A 21,875-nucleotide genomic window follows, 5' to 3' on the forward strand; every position below is an offset into this window, starting at 1 on the left:
TCGAGCTGTAGTCGAAATCGCCTTTCAGGCCTCTAGAGCTTTAATCGAAGTTACCTTTCTCTTTCAATTTTTGCGGCGGATTTCGCGATGTCGGTCTCATAAGGTTTTTCGGGCAGCTGCGCAGAAGGCGACTGCACATTCGGCATCGGACGGACGTGAGTGAGTGAGTAGGCTGGCGAATTATACTGTATATAAGAAGATTATATATATATATATATATATATATATATATATATATATATATAGCAAAAGGGCAAATTATAAGAATTACTCCCATAAATCCTACTGAAGTTATGATTATCTATAATTTTTCAATAACTAATCTGGAGAGATAAATGTTATTTTAAAAAATGTCATTATACATTCTACACACATACTTTGTCACCAGTTTCTATACAGTTTTACTGATAATTTAGTTTACAAACCCAATCTAGTCAATTGGTGCTGAGGTATAAAAACCATATAAAATGAGCCTAAACATCTATACAAATCTCATTTCATGTTTTATGTCACTCAGTCGGTCTTTACTTGAATATTCTGTCCTCGTATGAAAGCATAGAACTTTTTAATGTGTACCTAAAATCAAACCAAGTGTTGGTTAATGTTTTTTAATTGATGATCTTTTGAATTTGAAAAAAGTGTAGTGCTAGAAATTCAATTGTCTCATTAACCCTTTTCACTATGTAATTATTCCTATGGAAGAAACTGACCAGAATTTTAAGCATAAGCAAATAATGTAAAAGTTTATGAAGACTATAATTTATTTAAAAAGCTTTTTCCACCTTTATGAATCCTATCGTTCATCCTTCTTTGGAAATTACTACACCACACAAAAGTGGAAACTAATTATACAACTTGAATTCTATTTGCCATAAGGTGTTACACTTTACTTAAAACTTTAAGACGTAAAACTAAAATACTCTAGCTTAAACATAAAAATTTAATTAAATTAAATAACACAATTGTAAACATCCATTAACTTGCATGGCATATATTTTCACGTGATTTAAGTTTTGCCTGTACTAAAACATAACTAAATATACAGTAGCTGGTGAAAACATTGCAAAAATACTGTGTATACAGAAATTCTATCAGCACAGATGGTGCAGCTGAATCTGAGTTATAATATTGATTCTACACCAGTGCTTTCTCCCCCCAAATTATGTTACATTACCAATGCAATGTGTACAGTAGTTTCAAAGAACACATTAAAGTAGCTTAACAGCTACTTACTTTTTGATACAAACCCCATGATACACCCGATTGTAGCTCCATTAAACCAAAAAATAACCAAAGGTTGACAATTCAGACAAAAAAACCAAAGATACCAAAAAGGTAGTTTCAAAAGAGGATGACCAAAGTTTAAAAAACTGATTATATTAGACACCAAATTACAGTTAGTGCTGCCATTATCCCATTCAAAATTGCCATGCTGTAGCCCATATGGAAGGAATGGCCAGTCATTTTTCTGTGAAAAGAGTAATAGTTGATAATTATTAATAAAAGGCAGACAACTAATAAAGTGTTTATACACATACTCATCAGGCTGTTGAAACTGAAAATATGTTACCTGGTATATGCAATATATTAAAAACAAACAATTAATTGATAAATTGCTGTCCAGATGTAGTTCAAGATGAATATAAGCGGCAAAATTAAGAGTGTCAGCTTCATAATGGACTAATCAAAATTGATTTTAGCAATCAAAAAAAGTTATTTAGGGAAACAAGATTTACAGATGGAAAAATAATCAAAATAACTTCTTATAATAGCTGGATAGTTTGCATATCATTTAGAAATACTGTATATTATTAAAAAGAACAACAAATTAAAATCTTTCAATAAAAGCATTTTACGGACATGAAAAGTGCTGTGTGCATGAAGATTTAAAATGTATTTTATGCAAATTGTTTGATAGATGTTAAGTTTATACTATGATTGAAAGCTTAATGTTTTAACAGAAAGCCAAAAGCAAATGCTAAAATATTCCTATTGGACCTGTCCGACATGCAGTTAACTTTAAACTACTTGTACTTATAATTGGGTTGACGTTATAAAGTACCAATTTCTAATGACATACTCTGTGCCTTACTATTTCTACACAAAATAAGTATCACTACAGAAGAAATCTGCATAGTATGAACTAGTCATGAACCAAAAAGCAGCAGTCAACTACAGCTAATCTACATGGTTACTTAGGTGGGAATTAAGAAATAGGATAATATCTTAAGAATGGGTCTATGCATATCACACTTATGACAACAGTAATTTTGTAATCGAAAGATGAGAAACTAAAAGTATCAAAACATTTCCACCATTTTTCCTTTCTTCCCTCTGTAAGACTTGCTATATATTTCATACTTAACAGTATACAAATGGAATTTATATTACGTTCAGTTCACTTTTTGCCTTCTTGTTAGTCTTAACTAATTTAAGACAAAAGGTTTGCTGTAAAAAACTGACAGGACATAACTTTATTCATCAACAAATATAAAAAAATAAACATTTGAAGATCATTATCATAGATCTGTTAATTTACTGTAGGCAGAATTTTAAAAAAATGTTGCCCCAAGTATATAAGCAACATTTTAAATGTTACATCTGTGTCATGGAATCTCTTGGAAAATCAAAATGAACCCTTACTCTTACAAAAGGGAAGGGTGATATACTCAGCATTACATTCATCATTTAGAGAAACATATGCATCAGCAAAACGAACTGGATAAATTACATTAACCTACATCAAATGTAACTGTCTCCTAATAATCTCTTAAAAAATACAATCTACTTAAATAAATAAGTAAATAAAAAAAAATACCATCTCAACTAATGTTCAGACCCTCTTAATCCAGTTCAGGATCTTGTGGAGCCAGAGCATATCCTAGCATCAGTGGGGTAGAAGGCAGCAAACAGCCCTACAATAAGTGCTATCCATTCTAGGGCCCTATACTTTATACATATCCATATATACACAACCATACCATTTTAGTATTAAACAACATTCAGTCTCAGTAGACTTTATTGGGCTTTTTGGCATTGATCAACAGAAAAACACTCTTCATTTTCAAAGTGAAAACAGATCTCTGTAAAAGTGGTCTAAATTAATTACAAATATAATTTAATTATTTTGTGTTTTAATATTAGCCCACTTCAAGTTAGTATTTAGTATATGCATCTTTGGAAGTAACTCCAGCCTTGAGTCTGTGTAGACAGGTCTTTCCATCAGCTGTACACATCTGCACACTGCAGTTTTCCCCAATTCCCCCATGCTTATATAAATGCATACAAAAGCAACAGTACTATTTTGCCTGCTTATACAGTATGTATTTCTCTAATAAAATGTACAGTGCATCCGGAAAGTATTCACAGCGCATCACTTTTTCCACATTTTGTTATGTTACAGCCTTATTCCAAAATGGATTACAGTGATCCCTCGCTATATCGCGCTTCCTCCTTCGCGGCTTCACTCCATCGCGGATTTTAAATGTAAGCATATGTGAATGTATATCGCGGATTTTTCACTGCTTCGCGGATGTCTGCGGTCTACAGTAAGTGCGCTTCCTCATGATTTGCCCATTTGAATTCAAACAAGGGACGCATTTGACTTCAAACAAGGGACGCTATTGGCGGATGGCTAAGAAGCTACCCAATCAGAGGACGCGGTTAAGCTCCTGGGTGCTGACTGGCTCCGCGACAGGGAGCGCAGAATTCGATTTCACTTAAAGCCGGCATCTCATCTCATCTCATTCATTCAGCATCATCGTTTTGCTTTGTGCGTACTGTAGTCAAGCTCTTCGTTATGTCTACAAAGCGATCTTCTCCTGCTACTGGGGCCGTGCCGAAGCGCCAACGGAAGATGCTAACAATTGCTGAAAAGGTGAAACTGTTGGACATGTTGAAGGAAGGGAAAAGCTACGCCGCTGTAGGACGCCACTACGATATCAACGAGTCCACGGTTCGTTATATTAAGAAGGAGGAAAAGAACATACGATCTACTGCTGCAGTGTCATTTAACCAGGAGGCGAAACGAAGGGTAAGTGGACGTAGTAAGGCAGTAATCCGGATGGAATCTGCGTTAGGGATTTGGATCGAAGACTGCCGGAAAAAAAAACATCCCCGTGGACACCAATATCATCCGACAAAAGGCCAAGCAACTTTATGATAGGTTTGCGGATGCTGGAGATGCTCCAGACGATGACGATGACGACCCTCGACCTGGAACTTCTGCTGAATCCCCCAGCGAGAGCCGTGAATTTACTGCCAGCAAGGGCTGGTTTGAAAAATTTAAGAAAAGGTTCAACTTGGCCAGTGTTAACCTGCAAGGAGAGGCTGCCTCTGCAGACAAAGCCGCAGCCGAGAAATTTGTCGCCGACACGTTCAAGACGATTATTGAGGAAGGCGGATATCAGCCTGAAACCGTGTTTAATATGGATGAGACGGCCCTATTTTGGAAGCGGATGCCGTCTCGTACTTTTATCACGAAGGAAGAGGCAAAAGCCCCGGGGTTTAAGGCGCACAAAGATCGCATCACGCTGGTCATGTGCGCCAATGCTGCGGGCTTTATGATAAAGCCTGGGCTCATTTATAAGTCCAAAAACCCCCGAGCCCTGAAAAATAAGAATAAAAACCTGCTGCCTGTGTACTGGATGCACAACCCGAAGGCGTGGATTAAGAAACGCCTAACGTCGGATTGGTTTCACCAATGTTTCATCCCAGAAGTAAAGATCTATCTGGCAGATAAAGGGCTGGATTTCAAAGTCCTTTTACTTCTGGACAATGCTGGAGGTCATCCCTTGGATCTATCCTACCGAGGTGTAAAAATTGAGTTCTTGCCACCAAATACAACATCACTGATTCAGCCAATGGATCAAGGAGTTATCCGGGCTTTTAAGGCATTGTACACAAGGAACAGCCTGCAACACATGGTCGAGGCAATGGACACGGACGATGACTTTTCCCTGAAGGAGTACTGGCGTAAGTACATGATCACATCGTGTATGGTGAACGTGCAGAAGGCCCTTAATGATATGAAGAAAGACACGGTTAATGCCTGCTGGAAGAAATTGTGGCCAGAGATTGTGTGCGAAAAGAAGGGCTTTTCTGCAGAAGAAATTCATGACTCAGCGGTTGACAAGGCAGTCACGCTGGCAAAACTGCTAGGAGGAGAGGGATTCAACGACATGACCAGTGATGACATCAATGAGCTGCTCGATGCCCACTCCGAGCTGCTCAGCGATGAAGATTTGGCCGAGATGACCAAGTCAGCGAGCGAGGAGGAAGATCAAGACGACCCGGCAGAGGAAGACGCAGGCCTAACTCTCGAGCGTCTCGCGACCATTCTACGAATGGCAAAAGATCTGCAGACATCCGTTGAAGAATGGGACCCGCAAATGATTCGTTCTCTGCAATTTAAAAATGCTCTTGACGGCGCCACAGAAGTGTATAGGAACCTCTTTACACAAATGAAAAGGCAGCGCCAGCAACTGCCCATCACGATGTTCCTTACACGTAAAACACTGCCTAGTACGCCTTCAGTGGAAGAAGACGACGGCGCTGCTACACAGTCGCGTGAAGAGGCTCCTTTACAACAGCTGTGACAGTCCAGTAAATAGCATCGTTATCTGACAAGTTGGTGAGTACCCAAAACTATTTTTCTACGTACTTAGTACAGTACATGTATGTACGTTTATTGTAACTGTGCACACATTTTATACAATTTTTTGCATTGCATTTTTTTTTTTTGCATTGTAGGTATTTATTGCCGGTGGCCTGGCTGCAACAAATGTGATATCGGAGAGGCTCTACGGTTTCTTTAAAATAGCATTTTGGTTTTATGTACAGCATTTACATGTTAGATTTTTCACGTATTTTTATATCACCTACTCAATTACAATATGTTTAAAACTGTTACGTATTAAATAAAACTCCTCAATGATATACGATACGTATGTTTGTGAGTACTGTAGTATATAAACTGTGTTTACATACATAATTTCAATGAATCTTACCTAATAACTAAGAGAATATAAAGGGTTTATGCTGTATAACTGTACGGGGAATATTTATAAACCATGTGGGAGAGTTTATAAGGACTTAAAATATATAAAAATAACCATATAAACATATGGTTTCTACTTCGCGGATTTTCTCACTTCGCGGGTTGCTCTGGAACGTAACCCCCGCGATGGAGGAGGGATTACTGTAAATTCATTTTTTTCCCTCAGAATTCTACACAGAACACCCCATAATGACAATGTGAAAAAAGTTTACTTGAGGTTTTTGAAAATTTATTAAAAATAAAAAAAACTGAGAAATCACATGTACATAAATATTCACAGCCTTTGCTCAATAGTTTGTCGATGCACCTTTGGCAGCAATTACAGCCTCAAGTCTTTTTGAATACGATGCCACAAGCTTGGCACACCTATCCTTGGCCAGTTTCGCCCATTCCTCTTTGCAGCACCTCTCAAGCTCCATCAGGTTGGATGGCAAGCGTCGGTGCACAGCCATTTTAAGATCTCTCCAGAGATGTTCAATCGGATTCAAGTCTGGGCTCTGGCTGGGTCACTCAAGGACATTCACAGAGTTGTCCTGAAGCCACTCCTTTGATATCTTGGCTGTGTGCTTTGGGTCGTTGTCCTGCTGAAAGATGAACCGTCGCCCCAGTCTGAGGTCAAGAGCGCTCTGGAGCAGGTTTTCATCCAGGATGTCTCTGTACATTGTTGTAGTCATCTTTCCCTTTATCCTGACTAGTCTCCCAGTCCCTGCCACTGAAAAACATCCCCACAGCATGATGCTACCTCCACCATGCTTCACTGTAGGGATGGTATTGGCCTGGTGATGAGCGGTGCCTGGTTTCCTCCAAACATGACGCCTGGCATTCACACCAAAGAGTTCAATCTATGTCTCATCAGACCAGAGAATTTTCTTTCTCATGGTCTGAGAGTCCTTCAGGTGCCTTTTACTAAGGAGTGGCTTCTGTCTGGCCACTCTACCATACAGGCCTGATTGGTGGATAGCTACAGAGATGGTTGGTTCTCCTCTCTCCACAGAGGATCTCTGGGGCTCTGACAGAGTGACCATCGGGTTCTTGGTCACCTCCCTGACTAAAGCCCTTCTCCCCCGATCGCTCAGTTTAGATGGCCGGCTAGCTCTAGGAAGAGTCCTGGTGGTTTCGAACTTCTTCCACTTACGGATGATGGAGGCCACTGTGCTCATTGGGACCTTCAAAGCAGCAGAAATTTTTCTGTAACCTTCCCCAGATTTGTGCCTCGAGACAATTCCTTTGACTTCATGCTTGGTTTGTTCTCTGACATGAACTGTCAACTGTGGGACCTTATATAGACAGGTGTGTGCCTTTCCAAATCATGTCCAATCAACTGAATTTACCACAGGTGGACTCCAATGGAGCTGCAGAAACATCTCAGGGATGATCAGGGGAAACAGGATGCACCTGAGCTCAATTTTGAGTTTCATGGCAAAGGCTGTGAATACTTATGTACATGTGCTTTCTCAATTTTTTTATTTTTAATAAATTTGCAAAAACCTCAAGTAAACTTTTTTCACGTTGTCATTATGGGGTGTTGTGTGTAGAATTCTGAGGAAAAAAATGAATTTAATCCATTTTGGAATAAGGCTGTAACATAACAAAATGTGGAAAAAGTGATGCGCTGTGAATACTTTCCGGATGCACCGTAAGTCAGGCATGTCAAACTCACTACCATTGGTGGGCCGCTTCGACTGCCATACGTGCGTCAGCGGGCCGTACTGTAACAAATACTATTATACAAAGTTACTGTAGCTTTCTTTCCAATACTGAAAACTTTAAAAAATGTAACACTTAAAGTTTAAAGAAAAGCAATTTATTTCCATGCAGTCTCCATACAACAGTGTAGAATGAGAGTCTTAACCTCTTAGCTAGGTCCTTATTATATTACTAGGCTCACCCGCCTTTTAAGGCGACCGACTTTTATCCTCAATTTGTGTGTGCTCCATGTGTACATCATTCACGTAAGTGTAGGGAATGAGAACATCAAAGTGCCCATTCGTAACATCTCCCAAAAACCTTCGTTTTTTTATCCCCTCGAGTGCCTGTCCAAACTTGGAGTGTAGGACTCCATAATAATATACTTGAAACTCATAGGGGAACAACTCTCCCTCTGCCATTAGCTCAGAAAATGGTCCCATAACTTTGAGACTTTGACATTTCAGTGAGATACTGAAGCTCATTTGTATAAGAGATTCCTGACGGCATCATTATAAATGGCTGAAACCTTGACCAATTACTTAAAACATGTAGTACAATGTCAGCCGAATCTGTACCGCTAAAGACAGAGTTTCATGCACTAAATAAGCTATAGATGAGAATAAGCAAGCACCATCTCCCCTGATATTTACGACGCGGTGAGGCATTTGTACTCCATCAACATTCATTTTTTCCAGAGACATAATTTTGTCTATTTTTCCAGCGCATCGCGCACAAAAGCAAGGGAACGATGGGAGCACCAGAACTCTGCTCACATCGTGTCGCTTCGTACCGCAAGTAGTAAGTCTGTGATAAGCGGAATACCGCTACGCTTTGCACTCACGGGACGGAAGGACAATCCCGACCGCTTTTATGTAGTGTCTTGATGATTGATATTCATTATATTATATTCATTGCTTATATAGGAGCCTTACAGTGTGAGATTTATTTCTTTTGTCCCGACACTTGGCATCTCTTGTTAGTAACCAGTTTGTCAATATCAGGCTTGAAATCTTGTGCAGCTGCAACTTTTATGAGGGATGAAAGGTGCTCGACGGCAAGTCTTGAGCGATGTGGGGTTTTGGTAGCTTTCATTAACAAAAACAATTGCTCACAAAGGTAAGTGCTTCCGAACATTGACAGTACTCTCGATGCCAACTTACGGATCTGCACATACGAGGGTGGCAGGTAAGCATACAAGCCTGGCACACCAACTTTGTTGTATTTTGCCTTCAGAATAGAATCTGACTGCACTTCAATCAATTCCATTTGGATATTCTCAGGCGCATTCTCAACATTGTAAGAGAACAGTGCAATGCCCTGTTTGTGTGAACTGAAATCACGAAAATGCTCACTGAATTCATTGCTCAGTAATTCAAGTTGGAAAACAAATCCTCCAAAAATCAAATTTTACTTTACTAAGTTTACTTCAAAGTTTATATTGTAAAATAAGCCGATATGCAAAAAACCTACAATAATTTTACAAACTCAAAATCACAAAAATATGTTAATAAACAACTCACCAACTTCTCGCGTCACTTCAGATCTTTAGCTGTAGTCTGCACTAACTGTTCGTTACAATATTAGCACAAAATTACATGAAACTAGAGCAAAAAAACGTGAAAATATGCGGGCTATTACTACTTGTGATGGTCAGTTCTGCCCAGTGGCCAGTCTCAGCAGCCCAGTCAGTAGTGTAGTCTTAGCAGGGGCGGCTCTAGGCTCGTGGCGGCCCTGGGCAGAGAAAGAATCGGTGGCCCCTTCGCCTGGCAATGTCAATACGGTATCTTATGCACGGCGGATGGCCACATCCGTTGCGGACACTGCATAGCCGCCTCGTGCTCATGACATGCTTCTATATGCGCGTGTGCGTAACTTGAAAACCAAGTGGCGGCCCATGATATTCTCATTACGGCAAAATATTATAATACTACATATAGCTTACTGCTCCGACTCTGGCGACATTTGTAAATACAGCGTACTAATTAACAAGAAACAGAATGTTTTTCGGCCACATTGCCGTCAGCTGTATCGTTATTTTCTCTTTCTGTTTTATATTCAATATATATTGGCGTGGCGGCCCCTGGGATTTGGCGGCACTGTGCAGGTGCATAGTTTGCACATGCCTAAGGCCACCCCTGCTGCAGCCTAGCACTTCAGTTGTGATGCTGCAGCTCATTAACTTTGGACAAGGCTCGTGGCTATACTAGCAGATGACGTTTCCTGTACCGTAATGACATGGGAAACGCATTTTCGTCAGAAGGCAGAAGTAAGAAAAGTCAATAAGTAACACCGAAGATGCAGAATGATTCAATCACAAATGATAGTAATCATTTTGTACAAGTTGAGTGCTAACTAGGATCTGTCATGCGGGCCGCGTGTTTGACATGCCTGCTGTAAGTATATTCACAACAAGACTAAAAATAAAATATTTAACCTTTTAAACAGAACATGTGCCCAAAAAAGTGCTATGCCGATCAATAAAATAATTAAAATACCAACAAAGAGCACACACCATATAGACGGTAATTTATATAAAAAAAAAGTTTCTTTAACCCACTTTCTGAAATAAACTGTACTATAGTCTTTGTTAAAAAATGATAATTGCCCTTGAGAAGAATCTAACATAATACACTAATCTTGCACGTTTGCTAGCATTCATCCACTTTTCAACCTCGTTTAAGAAACAAGAAAATGTAACCACTGATGTCAGCAGCTCAAAATAAATTTAGTTAAACAATGCATAAGCTCAATAATCCTTTAAAAATTAAATCACATATCCACCTCAACAATTTATTCAGCTTACTTGCTTTACAAAGGATTAGTAGAAACAAATGGACTAAAATGACCTTGTTTGTAACAGAATATCCTGAAATGCTTTCTAAACTCTACAGTTATTTAAGCATCTGAAGCTATAATTAATTTTACTTTGGCTTGTAAATTTTATTAAATAAACGCATAACACATTTATAACACAAACCAGTTAGCAAAGTTGCCCTCATATGCAACAACAGCAAAACTTTACAGGATGGGACAACAAATTAAGATGGAATGTTGTGCCAAACAACTAAGAATCAACTAAGGGAATCACAGTGAAAAAGTCTGAAAAAAATAAATGATATATTGGTGTTAACAGACATCACTGCTAAAGTTAACATTTTCTTTAAAATGTGTGTGAATACACATCTGGCTGGCTAGTCGGTGTTAGACAGAAGGGGGCAGAAAAAAACAACCTCGCCAAAGTTTCAAAATGGAAGGAATAAGAATCAACTTCCAGTAGACAGAGGTTGTCCCCTTGAAGAACATAAGCATTTGTTAAAGGAATATTTTCTTAAATGCTGAGGAAATAATTATGCTGAGATTCTCTGCAGGTGACATGGTCTGCTGGACAAATGGTCCATTACACAGGACACCAAAGGCACACCCAACTGTCAGTCAGTCATTATCCAACCTGCTATATCCTAACACAGGGTCACGGGGGTCTGCTGGAGCCAATCTCAGCCAACACAGGGCACAAGGCAAGAACAAATCCCGGGCAGGGCAAGAGCCCACCGCAGGGCATACACACACACCCACCCACCCCCCCCCCCCCCCCCACCCACCCACACACACACACACACACACACACACACACCAAGGACAATTTAGGATTGCCAATGCACCTAACCTGCATGTCTTTGGACTGTGGGAGGAAGCCAGAGCACCCGAAGGAAACCCACGCAGACACTGGAAGCAAACCCAGGTCTCGTTACTGTGAGGCAGCAGCGCTACAACTGCTCCACTGTGCCACCCACACCCAACTGCATATCACCTATTTTACCCCTCTCCTAGAAAGGATGGATGGTACTAAAGGCACTGGAGAAATTAAAGAACATTACTCTCACAGTGTTGCCAGCGTTGTCCAGATGGATATAAGCCATGTGAAGCAGATAGATAATTGCCTCCCAAAAGTCTTCATGATGTGGGAATTAAGTGCCACTGATCTGAAATCATTAGGTGTTACTGATTTGAAATCATTGGGCACCTGCATCTTTTGGAACTGGAACAGAACAGGATTTTTTTTCCCCCAACAGCAATACCTTCTGGAGCTGTAATGACAGACTGAACAAGTAACTACAAACTTGATCAGCAAAGGCCTGACATACAGATTTAGACACAGGAAAAGACACAGGACCAGATGGAGTATAATGCACAGTTGTCTCCTCACTTGGTTATGGACAGCCATAAATTGTTACTAGCCTTACTAGTTGAAGTGGTTGGAATTATTGATGCGGTAGTGATGTTATGGGGTACTGGCCTTCGGAAGAAGGCGGTTTAAGAAGGTAAAAACCTATCAAAAACATGTCTCATTACATTTAAGTTCATCTTCAACATTTAAAAGAGCAGGTCCAGCATGAATTTACCTTGCTGGACAGATGTGGAACATGACAAATACTGATGGAAATTTGTCATAGTTCCTTTCATAGTCACAGGGTTAAAGTCACCACATATTATAAGTGCAGGGTAAAAATGATTATTATTAGAGTGTTGGTAACAGAGTGAATCATTTCTATTGCTGAGTCTCCATTTGCAGAGGGAGAAATGTAATTATTAAAAAGACGATGCAACTTATCACTCTTGGCAGATAATGGGGATGAACTCTCCAAAGTTCGCAGCTTGTCCAAAAAGACAGTTAAGACGTGCCGGCACTCAGGTTGGCTACGACTGTAGCAGATCATTTAAAATCCATTTACCTGATTTCTAGTGGCTACTACTAGTGACAAGTCAGAAGCCACATCAAACTTAATCTTAACACTAATTAATACTAAAGGTGTCAAAAGAACTGATACTTTTGGTACAAGTCGATGCCAAAATTCCAAAAACATATTGCTACTAGCCTTTTCACAATTTTGGTACTACCGAAGACAGTCCGTTCTGCACTCATGCATGGCTACAAGAACACAAATTACTCCAGAAGGCACAATAATACTTAAGAAAGATATGAATAAAAATGATATATATAACACTGGCTCATAGTAGTGATAATACAGATTTGTTCAGCACATGTCAAATAGAAAAACAGCAGATACCTAGAAATGCTTTATCATCAAGGCAGAATAATTTCAGTATGTGTCTGAAGGAAATTGTTCTTCTTCCTCTTCTTATTATTAATAAAAAAGTAAAAAAAACTGCATAAACCATGCACTGTTATGCATATAGGATCGTGTGCACTGGCAATGCCAACAGCTGTAGCAAGTAAAAATTAAGGCAATTTTCAGACAAAGTTTTGACTTTACACAGGTGATGAAATAGAGTTTCTCCATTTGTTAATACCAAAACAAAAATGTATTAAATGCTTTAAAGCACAAAACACTATGATTATGTACGTTAGCAGGCAAAACAGTTTACTTCATTACTAAATGGGTCATTTCCTTACTAAATACGGATGTGCATTCCTAAAATGCAACAAATGTAGTGAAAACACATATGTCATATATCTGACAGGTACTCTGGTGATTGCAATATAGTCTAATTCTGGACTAGTACAAAGGCTAAACAACAAAGTCTGATCAGTTATACAAAATACTATTAAAACTGGACAACAAAGGGTGTTTTACATGACTTCTGTTTGTTGTTATGCTGAGGGGGTCCCTAATAGCCATCACACATTAAAGTTAGTCACTTCACTGGTTTGTGCTCCATTTATTTGGGTGGTGAGAGGGAGAGATCCAAATGTATCTCAGATGTTTTAAGTCACCTTGGATAAAGGCATCAATTAAAGACAAATGCACAATATTGCCCATTTTAATAATGGAGTTACTTTTTTAAAAAATTGAATGGGATTTTTATTTTTGCCGTGGTATCAAATATCATGAAATTTCACTGGTATTGGTATCAAGTACTAAATTCTAATCAATACTAGAAACCAGTAAAACAAGTTCAAAAACAAAGAAAAACAGACAGAACATGGAGCTTCTTTAAAAAGCTCATGTCTTTTTTTTTTAAAGAAATCTGAACTTTAATTAGCAGGACATCAAATCATGTCATTTTTACATAACTCAAATAGGAATCTACAGCCTATGAAAGCTATTGAGCCGCAACAAGCTAATTTGGGCTACTTTTAATACCTACACATTATTATAAAGTGCTGTTAAAAAGCATGTATATTAAATGTAGTCTAATAATGCATTTCCAGTAATTGCATTCTATTATTGCTGTAAGCTCACTTCTATTATTTACCAAAAACAAATGTGGTAACTAACTCTCTGACTCTTAAAATGCAAATTTGTTAACTAAGTCATTGAACACAACTGAACGTTACTCCATGCCTACATTTTTTTTAGCTTATTTATTTTTCCGATGCACACTTTCTCTACCCTTCACTAACTTAATTTCTTTATGTATACAGGGATTGACAAATTGTAAATGCATATGATAGTCTGCTGGGCTAACACTTTTGCAAAGCTGGTAGTCCAGGTGCACTTTCTGCTGGGAGGCAAGGACAACATGATATATCAAAAAACAGACTTATGGTGAGAAGTTCCTATGCGTGTGAAAAATAAGGTTGTACATAATTAACAAACAGAAATTGTGATTTATACTGTAGATATAGACATATATGGTTAAAATATTAAGACAACCTAGATATTTCACTACTCTAAAATTCATGTTTAGTTGTTTTCTTTCAGGTAGAAACATGGGAATTGTAAACATCTATAAATATTCAAACATTGGATTCTTATATCTAAAAATGCACAAATGAATATTAAAATACTTACTATACACATTTAAATTAAAATTAACACTTCAGCTACCCCCCGTTTTAAATTTTGTGGAGTTTACTAAATATTTCAATTGCATACTCAAGTACTTTGTCTGCTGAAGCCTATTTACACAATTCATTTATATAATTTCTTTAAAAAAGATGAAATTTAATCTCCTGTTGACATTAGTTTATATTATTACATTATATACTTACTTGAAACGTGATGGAGAAAGAGGAGTGGGAGGAAACATTCCAGGTTCAAATGAATCAAAGTAGGTCAACGTCCAAGAAAAACTACAACATGTCAAGCCAGCAGTCAAAGACAAAACCAGCAAACCCCAGAAACCTGATAAAATAAAATATATCACAGACAATAACTTAACAGTCAGCCTATACTAAATTCAAAAATGTATGAGTATAAGCATTTATACGAATCAAAGTCAAGGACCACCGTTAAGCAGGGTGCCAGTCCATCAAATGATCAACTCACATACACTCTTGATACACACACAGGGACAATTTAGAATTGACATTTCAATGAACATAAATGTCTTTAGGGATATGGGAGGAAAACCAGAGCACAAGTGGAAAACCCACACAAACAGCTGGAGGAGGACGTGTCAGCTCCTCATAGGCAATAACTGGGTGCTGGACTCAAACTCAAAGACACTGGATTTGTGAGGTTACAGGGCTAACTATTATGCCATCATAACTATCATGGCATAATTGGAACTATTAATTCATAAATGTGTTCATCTTTCACATATGAATTTTTATAACAGTTTGTCTTGGAAAACAGTGCATAAAAACATTAAATTGTTACACAACTGAGAAATATGAAAAGGCTAGCAATAAAATAGTAGCTGCATTAAACACCACAAATGACCATACAAATAAAATAAATCATTTGGACTGCTAATTAACATTCCACAAATTATCACAAAGCATTTCAAGAAAATACATTTGCTAAAAAATTGGATATTGAGGATGATAATATCCGGCAAAATGGCACAGTAACCAAATTTTAAATTAAACTAGGACTTGGTAGGATGATGATGGAAAGTAAAGAATGTATTGTATGAAAATTGTACATGGGTGATTTTTTTTTTTTAAATTACTGTTTTCCCTGTAATGGTAAAAACTACATGTGGAACTAGGAGAAAACTAAAATATTCTGCAATTTACCGGTACCTATAATTCCGCATTTGAAAACAGTGACAACATAAATTACTGTACTTCTTCATACATATTTATCTACAAGGTTACTAAATTGTATATATCATATATGGTCAACAGGAATACTTTACAGATTAGTTAAGTTTATATAACATACAAAACGTAAATCTTTTAACATTAATTTTTACCATGCATTTAATGTATATAACTTATTTCCCATTCTTACTTTATAGACCTCACAACTGCAACACTCTCCTCATTGTCTAATTGATCTTTTCAAATAAGACTTTTGGGCCACAGAGGTATTCACATTTTTAGAAATGGGCTAGTGAAAGTAAAATATATCTTACAGCTCTTATACACATTCAAGTCACAGCCACTAAAACAACAGTTAACCTGTATGTCAACTTTGAATTCTGTAATGAGTAGTTATGTTTTTAAGAATATTAGGATAATCTCTTAAATGAAATAATCTTTAGGAAACTTCAGATAATGATGCTGTTTTTTCTGTTTATATAATCCATTAGACATGGAATTAAGTAGTGTTTAAGAATTAATCTCAAAATGGACTGTTATGGGTTAACAAGAAACTATTTTTATTCCAGGTACAGGCCATCACAGAAAAGTATCACAATCTTGTTTCACAAAAAAAAAATATATGGCCAGGTTTCCCAGATGTTAAAGATATTATGCAATTGAGTTTTTTTTTTTTTACTATGATCCATATTTAACATTTTGTAATGAAGACAGCCACTTGGTAAGGAATATGTAACCTAGCTGATCTGAGTGGCAAATATTGGTGATTACCAAAAGATGAGCGGTATGCCTACAAACACAAAACCTTCTGCCTCATTGGCATCTTCATTTTAGCTTTTTAGAATACATTTCCATTGATAAACAGCACAACAATAGATTAAACATCTGATTTGTGTAATTCACTCAATTGAAATTCAATGTCTCCTCTCCAGCCAATTCAGGGAAAAAAAAAAAAAATCACATTGACAACTGAAGTAGCCACTCATAGATGTTGAGGCATACTAAATGCTCAGTTTTCTTGCTCAATTAAGAACATTAATAGATGGCTACCACATTATAAAGAGGTTTTGAATACTTCTTCATAAAGTGAATTTCATTTTTTACTTTTTGATTGTACAACAGTGTCTCTGGAAAACTGAAACTGATTTTCACATTTTAAAATGACAATTTTCATTGAATAATTATGACTTTTTTGGCATTATGCAGTACTCCCTGACTAATGACTACATTACAGCAAAGACTTAATATTTTAAAACAAGCGGTTTCCATGTTATCCACCCAAAATGAAGAGACCTACGCACAACAATGTAAAATATGAACCATTTCACACTTTTCCTAATGTGTTATAGTAAACAAGTTACAAATCTTTTTTTTTGAGTAAGATATGGCGATATGGTAATTCAACAATGTAATGCGAGTTACCCCAGCAGTGAAATCTCATTAGGACATTACGTCAAATAGTGCTGTCTGAGACCATGAGATTATTGTGTATCCAAAAGTGTATGAATGGTAATTTAAAATGACATTCCGAAAAGATGACCCACAAAAAGCAGTCTCAAAGCATCAGCATTCATGATCAACCTTGTTGTCCCAGTGTGGGTTACAGAAGCTTACAGAAGGGTGACAAAGTGTGCAAACTTCGGCAATATTACATTAACAACTGTGCAAACTCTTTACTCTTTAACAATAAAAAAGACATTTAAGGCATTAATAAAATAAAAAGTACCTAGTATATTTATCTCAGTTCCATCTTCACCCCTCTCTTTTTCTGAACGCAAATCTACAAAAACAAGAAATGCTTAATACAACTCAAAGGAAAAGTTTGCATATTGAAGACATAGCACAATGTAATCACATAAAAAGATACTGATCAACACACTCCTGAAAACCAGTTACCTGCAAAATTTTTATCCTTGTCCATTGCTGGCTATCTTATCAAATCCTTATGCAATCCAGCATACTAAATAAAATGTATGCAAGTGGTTGGCGAACAGAGACTATATATGAAAACATTTAAGTTTGTCGATGATTTTAACAAGAATTCAGATTAAACTTCACTCTAAAACTGCTACATGGTGCAAAGTTTTAGACATAGTCAATGCTTGAAATTAGCAAATAAGCCAAAACACTGTATGTTTTACATTTAATTACAAATGTAATCGACTCAAACATGCAGTTTAACAGAAGCCAATGAAATTATTAAAGGAAGACGAAGTATAGTTACCTTTTAATATGACATACAAGAATGCCAGTATGAAAGCAATAACACAAAGTATAAGAATACAACACATCATTGAAAAGATTCTGGTGGGCCACTTCACGCTTTTACAATTTGAAGACAAGAAGGTCCTTTGATATGTGCTGCCTCTGGACCGAATGTGGATCGGGGAGCTTTGGTTTGCTGCCGAGGTGACCCGAAGTGTCGATCCGCGAATAATTTCAGCAAAATCTTTATCGTAGGGTTGAGCAACACCGTCGGAAGACTCTACGATTTGCGCCGTGATTCTCTTCATACTTCGATTCATATTGCAATTTACAAATACTTAGCAAAAAAACTAGATATACTTCAGTAAATATGTAAATTCATAAGTGTTTCTGATTATAAAATAAGTATGTATAGTCCAAAAACCTAGCCCACAAAGTTCACAAACACCGCCGAATCTTCACGTGGATACACAAAAATAATGTAAACTAAAGTACAGTCTACTTAAAAACACTGATACGTTTACTTCATCTGACAATACGGCAAAATTACATCCGCAGTCTTCTCCTCCTCGATTTGGAACTTGCATTACCAATCGTAAACTTGTTTCTTTTTACATTCCCGAACTAAACGCTTTGTTTACATTAATTACTTGAAATCCTGGCCACTTCTTCCGACATTTTCCTTCGCATACGAAAGCGCGAGTTTTACCTTGGGCATTCTGATTGGGCATCCGATTAACCCGCCTCTTCCTTTCCGCCTGGCCTCACTCACAACAGGTACGCCCCACGCGGAGGGCGTGTTAATGTAGCCTTTGACCTTTCAACTTGCGCTGAGGCAGCCAATTGCAGTCTGCTTTGTTGGATGGTCTGTAAAGAAAGGGTCACGGAGTATTCCGCAGACATGGTGAGTAAAGTTTGAATCTTTGTGGTTAATAAATTGTACTGATTTGTTTTTTTTGTAGAATTAATTAATGGATTTCATTGGGTTACAAATAATAATGTGCACGTCACTGTTCTCTTTTTTAACGGGACCCATGTAAATCATTTGGATAAAAGCAGGCAGTGTGTTTGGAAGAACGATTTGCTTAAAAATTATCATTTGCTTTATATTAGTTCTCTCTTTTAGTTGCCTTCTTTTAAAAGTTAACTCCTATTACGGGCGAAAGCGATTATTCGAAGATTCTCCTTAGCTTTGGTCGTGAAGGGTTCAATCAAGTTTCTTTTAAAGAATCGGACGCGGGAATGTGTTTTTCTTGATTTCATGCATTAAGACAAGGGGAGGCCTCCTGCCCGTCACATCCCGCTAACATACGGGGTCTGAGTAGTGCTTTGTTTTGAGGCTATCAAGAGCATCCGTGGTATTCAGTCATTAAATGTGCTGCTTCAGATCGAGCACGATGTACCGAACGTAATAACAGAGGTCGAGTCCACCTGCTCGGTGCATTGGTAGAGAGAGCAATAACTATGTGTGCCGCAAGTGTACGCTTGGTCACTGTCTCCAAAACATGTTCTTTTTGATCAAAGAAGTTTCTCAGTTTTTTTAGCAAACTCGAATGACATCAATCATTAGATTTAAAAGCGAGAAGGTTTACGTTTTGACTAATAAAAACTTAGCTGTCAAGTTAAAAGCACATGACAGTCTATGGACTTTTAAGAGATAATATTTTAGCCCCCTTTTGCGTTAGACAAAAAAGAGCTTAGCAGAGTAGTTTTTCTCCCAAGCAACACAAAGCAAACTGCTTTTTTTTTTTTTAACCGTACCTCCATACTGTAGTTTACGCTTGGTGATGGTATCATTAGACTTTCCTCCTCTGCTGGGAGTCTTAGTGTCATTTTTGATTCGTTAATTCTAACTACATATCTTGTATAACGTTAACGTTAAACTCGGTCTCAGTTTTATGGCTAAAAGACCTTTTTGGCCTCTTGCCACCGGTCCGACAGGCATAGCTGAACCCTGTAAAATGTCCGGCTTTTGCATGTTTGTAGTATAGCTTATTATTTTGTGACCGTTTTCAGTTTAACCGCCGACATTACACAGGCATGTTGTACTTAAACAGCTTGTTTGTTTCCTTTTATTTTAGCTATATTTCTCGATAATGGCTACAGTGTGTCTCTGGTAAAAATGGTGATTTTATTTCCGGTAACCATGAGTGGTTTTTGTTATTAATTTTATGACCTTTTAATTTATTGTGGCTTCTATTAGAATTTGCATATATTTGGGCAGTGTGAAAATTAAGTATGCTTGCTTCGCTGAAAAACGCAACTAGATCGAAGCAAAGTGTCATTATTCATTATAGATAAGGGAGCTACTAAGAAGTATAAAAACATGGTCATAATATCAACATCAACTAGCAAACTGACGTCATATTTTCAGGTTACATCACTATAAAAGTTTCAGTGAATGTGTCGGGAGCAACCAGAAAATAACGAGCATGAAACATCTCTAGTTTTACTGTTTTGAAGCAGTACAAAGGCAGGATTCTTTTCCACCACGTTTACAGTTTAAATAGCATACATATCCAATATTGAAAACCCATATCATTTTGAAGGACAGATCATACTCTGTTAGAATATGTATGATGGGTAAAGAATTTACCCAATGTAACTACCCAGTTAAACTTTCAAAAACATCTTTACAAAAAAATCTGAAATATAGAACCTGGAATGTGGTATCAATTGAAACATGAAACGTCTCCCTCATTTAGTAGATAACAGTCTGACCGTCAAATTGTACGCAGTTAAATCAGGACATTCAAGAAAGCTGGGAAGGACAGGCGTTGCTGTGATGCAGCATTTCGGCCTTCTGCAAGATAAAAAAGAAAAACATTGTGACTGTACTGTTAGGCTATGCAGTACAGCATTTTATTGGCAAAAAACTGTACTTTAATTTTAGCAGGGAGTAAACAAATTTAAACATTTTGCATTATTATTGCATCCCTTCTGGAAAGTCCAAAACAATAGGACTTGCTTTAAATTACAAATTTTCTTACCTACCATAGCATATCCCACGTTTGCTCATTCTTCTCCTCTTCTGATACTAAGAAACATGTCAATTTTTAAAAAATCACATCCCACATCGACTATTATAACTAACTACTAGCAGGTGCCTGTTTCTAATTTGTTTTTACAGTTCCAGCTGGTTCAAAACTCTGCCTCAAGAGACCTTACACAGACCCGGCATGCACTGAGGCTTCTATATACCAATCTCTCTATGTAGGTTGTTTACTTAATTTTGCCCAATATGTTTAGTTTCCACATAAAATGTTATTTAAACTGTTCATTTGATTCAATTTCCTGTTCATTTTACTCTACATTTATTTGTGTGATAAATATATCAATTAATGTATTTAATTCTTTTTCACACAATACAATTGGTTGTACAGTAATCCCTCGCTATATCGCGCTTCGCCTTTCGCGGCTTCACTCCATCGCGGATTTTATATGTAAGCATATTTAAATATATATCGCGGGTTTTTCGCTGCTTCGCGGTTTTCTGGTACATGCTTCCTCAGTTGGTTTGCCCAGTTGATTTCATACAAGGGACGCTATTGGCAGATGGCTGAGAAGCTACCCAGCTTACTTTTCTCTCTCTTGCGCTGACTTTCTCTGATCCTGACATAGGGGGATTGAGCAGGGGGGCTGTTCGCACACCTAGACGATACGGACGCTCGTCTAAAAATGCTGAAAGATTATCTTCACATTGCTATCTTTTGTGCAGCTGCTTCCTGAAACGACATGCTGCATGGAGCTTCGCATACTTAAAAGCTCGAAGGGCACGTATTGATTTTTGATTGAAAAACAAACTCTGTCTCACTTTGTCTGCTCCTGACGGAGGGGGTGTGAGCTGCCGCCTTCAACAGCTTTGTGCCGCTTCACATACTTAAAAGAAAAACAGCCCTATTGATCTGTTTGCTTTTCTCTCTCTCTCTCTGACATGCTCTGCTCCTGACAAGCACTCCTTTGACGAGG

At 37.6% G+C, this 21,875-nt stretch overlaps 2 protein-coding genes across 3 annotated transcripts in view; one reads left to right on the forward strand and one right to left on the reverse strand.

The window, feature by feature from the left end:
* Nucleotides 1–806: 806 nt before the first annotated feature.
* arl6ip6 (ADP-ribosylation factor-like 6 interacting protein 6) lies at nt 807–18,664 on the reverse strand. The gene is made up of 4 exons (XM_051931025.1): nt 18,616–18,664; nt 17,428–17,481; nt 14,703–14,835; nt 807–1,468 (listed from the first exon to the last, which is right to left on the reverse strand). Exons 1-4 carry the CDS (start codon nt 18,635–18,637, stop codon nt 1,375–1,377), a joined length of 303 nt encoding a protein of 100 aa, XP_051786985.1. The 5' UTR covers nt 18,638–18,664; the 3' UTR covers nt 807–1,374.
* Nucleotides 18,665–18,699: 35 nt separating this feature from the next.
* The window catches only part of prpf40a (PRP40 pre-mRNA processing factor 40 homolog A), a 74,529-nt gene continuing 71,353 nt past the window's right edge, over nt 18,700–21,875 (forward strand). For both annotated transcript variants that reach the window (XM_028806461.2, XM_028806462.2), the window contains exon 1: nt 18,700–18,810. In XM_028806461.2, coding sequence (XP_028662294.1) covers nt 18,769–18,810 — 42 coding nt within the window. In that variant the 5' untranslated portion in view covers nt 18,700–18,768. The remainder of the gene's footprint in view (nt 18,811–21,875) is intronic.

The sequence above is a fragment of the Erpetoichthys calabaricus genome, chromosome 8 (genome assembly GCF_900747795.2).
Source record: "Erpetoichthys calabaricus chromosome 8, fErpCal1.3, whole genome shotgun sequence".
Taxonomy (NCBI): domain Eukaryota; kingdom Metazoa; phylum Chordata; class Cladistia; order Polypteriformes; family Polypteridae; genus Erpetoichthys; species Erpetoichthys calabaricus.

Coding starts and splice junctions, on each gene's coding strand:
- arl6ip6 (XM_051931025.1), bottom strand. CDS start 18,637: ATGCCCAATCAGAATGCCCAAG. Junction 14,836..17,427: donor AACTGAGATAAATATACTAG/GTACTTTTTATT, acceptor TTATTTTATCAG/GTTTCTGGGGTTTGCTGGTT. Junction 1,469..14,702: donor CTTTCTCCATCACGTTTCAA/GTAAGTATATAA, acceptor CTCTTTTCACAG/AAAAATGACTGGCCATTCCT.